At 50.6% G+C, this 1315-nt stretch overlaps 1 protein-coding gene across 1 annotated transcript; it reads right to left on the reverse strand.

The window, feature by feature from the left end:
• Positions 1-296: 296 nt before the first annotated feature.
• Positions 297-1064, reverse strand: HO133_004179 (uncharacterized protein; the record flags this gene model as incomplete). Its single annotated transcript, XM_037295098.1, has 1 exon — positions 297-1064. The coding sequence occupies one exon, from the start codon at positions 1062-1064 to the stop codon at positions 297-299; it is 768 nt and encodes a 255-aa protein (XP_037157099.1).
• Positions 1065-1315: the final 251 nt, after the last annotated feature.

Here is a 1315-nt window from a genome sequence, read left to right on the forward strand (position 1 = left end):
CACGCCGATTCGCAGTGCCTCCTCTCGGAAAGGGAAATAAAGCGGAAAAATCGAAAAAATCGACAGTCCAGAGAAGAGATGCTCAGTTGCTGAGGGCGACTTTGCAGATGTGTGAGCCTGATTCGGCGGCCGCTTCTTGGATCAAGTATTGCTAGGCCACCAAAGTGGACGCAAGTAAAACACATCGATCGCTGAGTAAGAAGTTCGTTGCCGGCGCCAGACGACTTGAGAACCACGGCCAACGCATATGAAGATGGCACCATAGCGATGCTCAGACCCCTCTTACTATGAACTCGTTATTTCTCTGTGCCATTCTGCGCCAACCTTTGCGGCTTGAGGACGAATCCCGTACCAATCTGCGCGCTGTCGAGAAAGATGGAAAACCTCATCTCACCAAAAGCTCTCAGTCCAAGCATGATATTGACAAACAATATACTGAACGTCCTTATGACATGATCCCAAGTAAATCTCGAAGGTAAGCCCACCCCGCGCATATTGATCGCGCAATCATTCGAGAGGCTTCGCGCACTGACAGCCGCGGCGACGTCTGTGCTTGGGTGCGGCGCACTAGTCGCAAACCCGTCTAGGCATGCGGTGAAGATATCTGTAGGGGAAATCCTCGCCCCGTCATACTCATACTCGATTTTGAAATTCCCCTTCGAATACGAACGAGGGCCTACGGGCAGCGCAGCTAAATCGTGGTTTGCAGGAATTGATAGATCTGTCAAATTCAACGGACCATCTACCAGTGTCAGACCATCTTCCAAGAGGGCACCCTGCTGCTCCTCTGTCCGCTCCTCTGTCCGCTCCTCAACCTTTATATTCCCAGTCTTGACGCCCACGACCACAATGTCACAATTGGCGGTGTAAAATTTATTCTCTTTGGCTACCGCGATGCCGAGATCATAGAGACTGACGATCGCGTAGCCGTTCTGCAGACTAGAAGGTCTCTCTGGTGGTCCAGTCGTGCTTGTAGGGGTAAGGGTAATCTTGACGGCGGTACCCCCAGGTAGGCCTATTACGTACTTGTGGACGATCCAGCCCTCCCAACTTGCTTGAGCCATTGTAGACATAAGCGCAAGGATGTGCCCGTAGATACCGAATACGAACAGGGGCTTTGTCGTATCGAAGGTTATCTCGGGGCGAAGACCGGAAATGTCGGGTCTTGCGGTAAGATTTGAGGCGAATTACTAATTCATACCCCAAAAGTATGGATCCTTACCGAATCATACCCCTAATTACTGAATCATACCCCTACACCAAATTTCACCCAAATATGGGGTATGATTCGGTAATTTGCCATTGCTTGGGGTAT

This window comes from Letharia lupina (assembly GCF_014066315.1).
Source record: "Letharia lupina isolate WasteWater1 chromosome Unknown contig_2, whole genome shotgun sequence".
Lineage (NCBI taxonomy): Eukaryota > Fungi > Ascomycota > Lecanoromycetes > Lecanorales > Parmeliaceae > Letharia > Letharia lupina.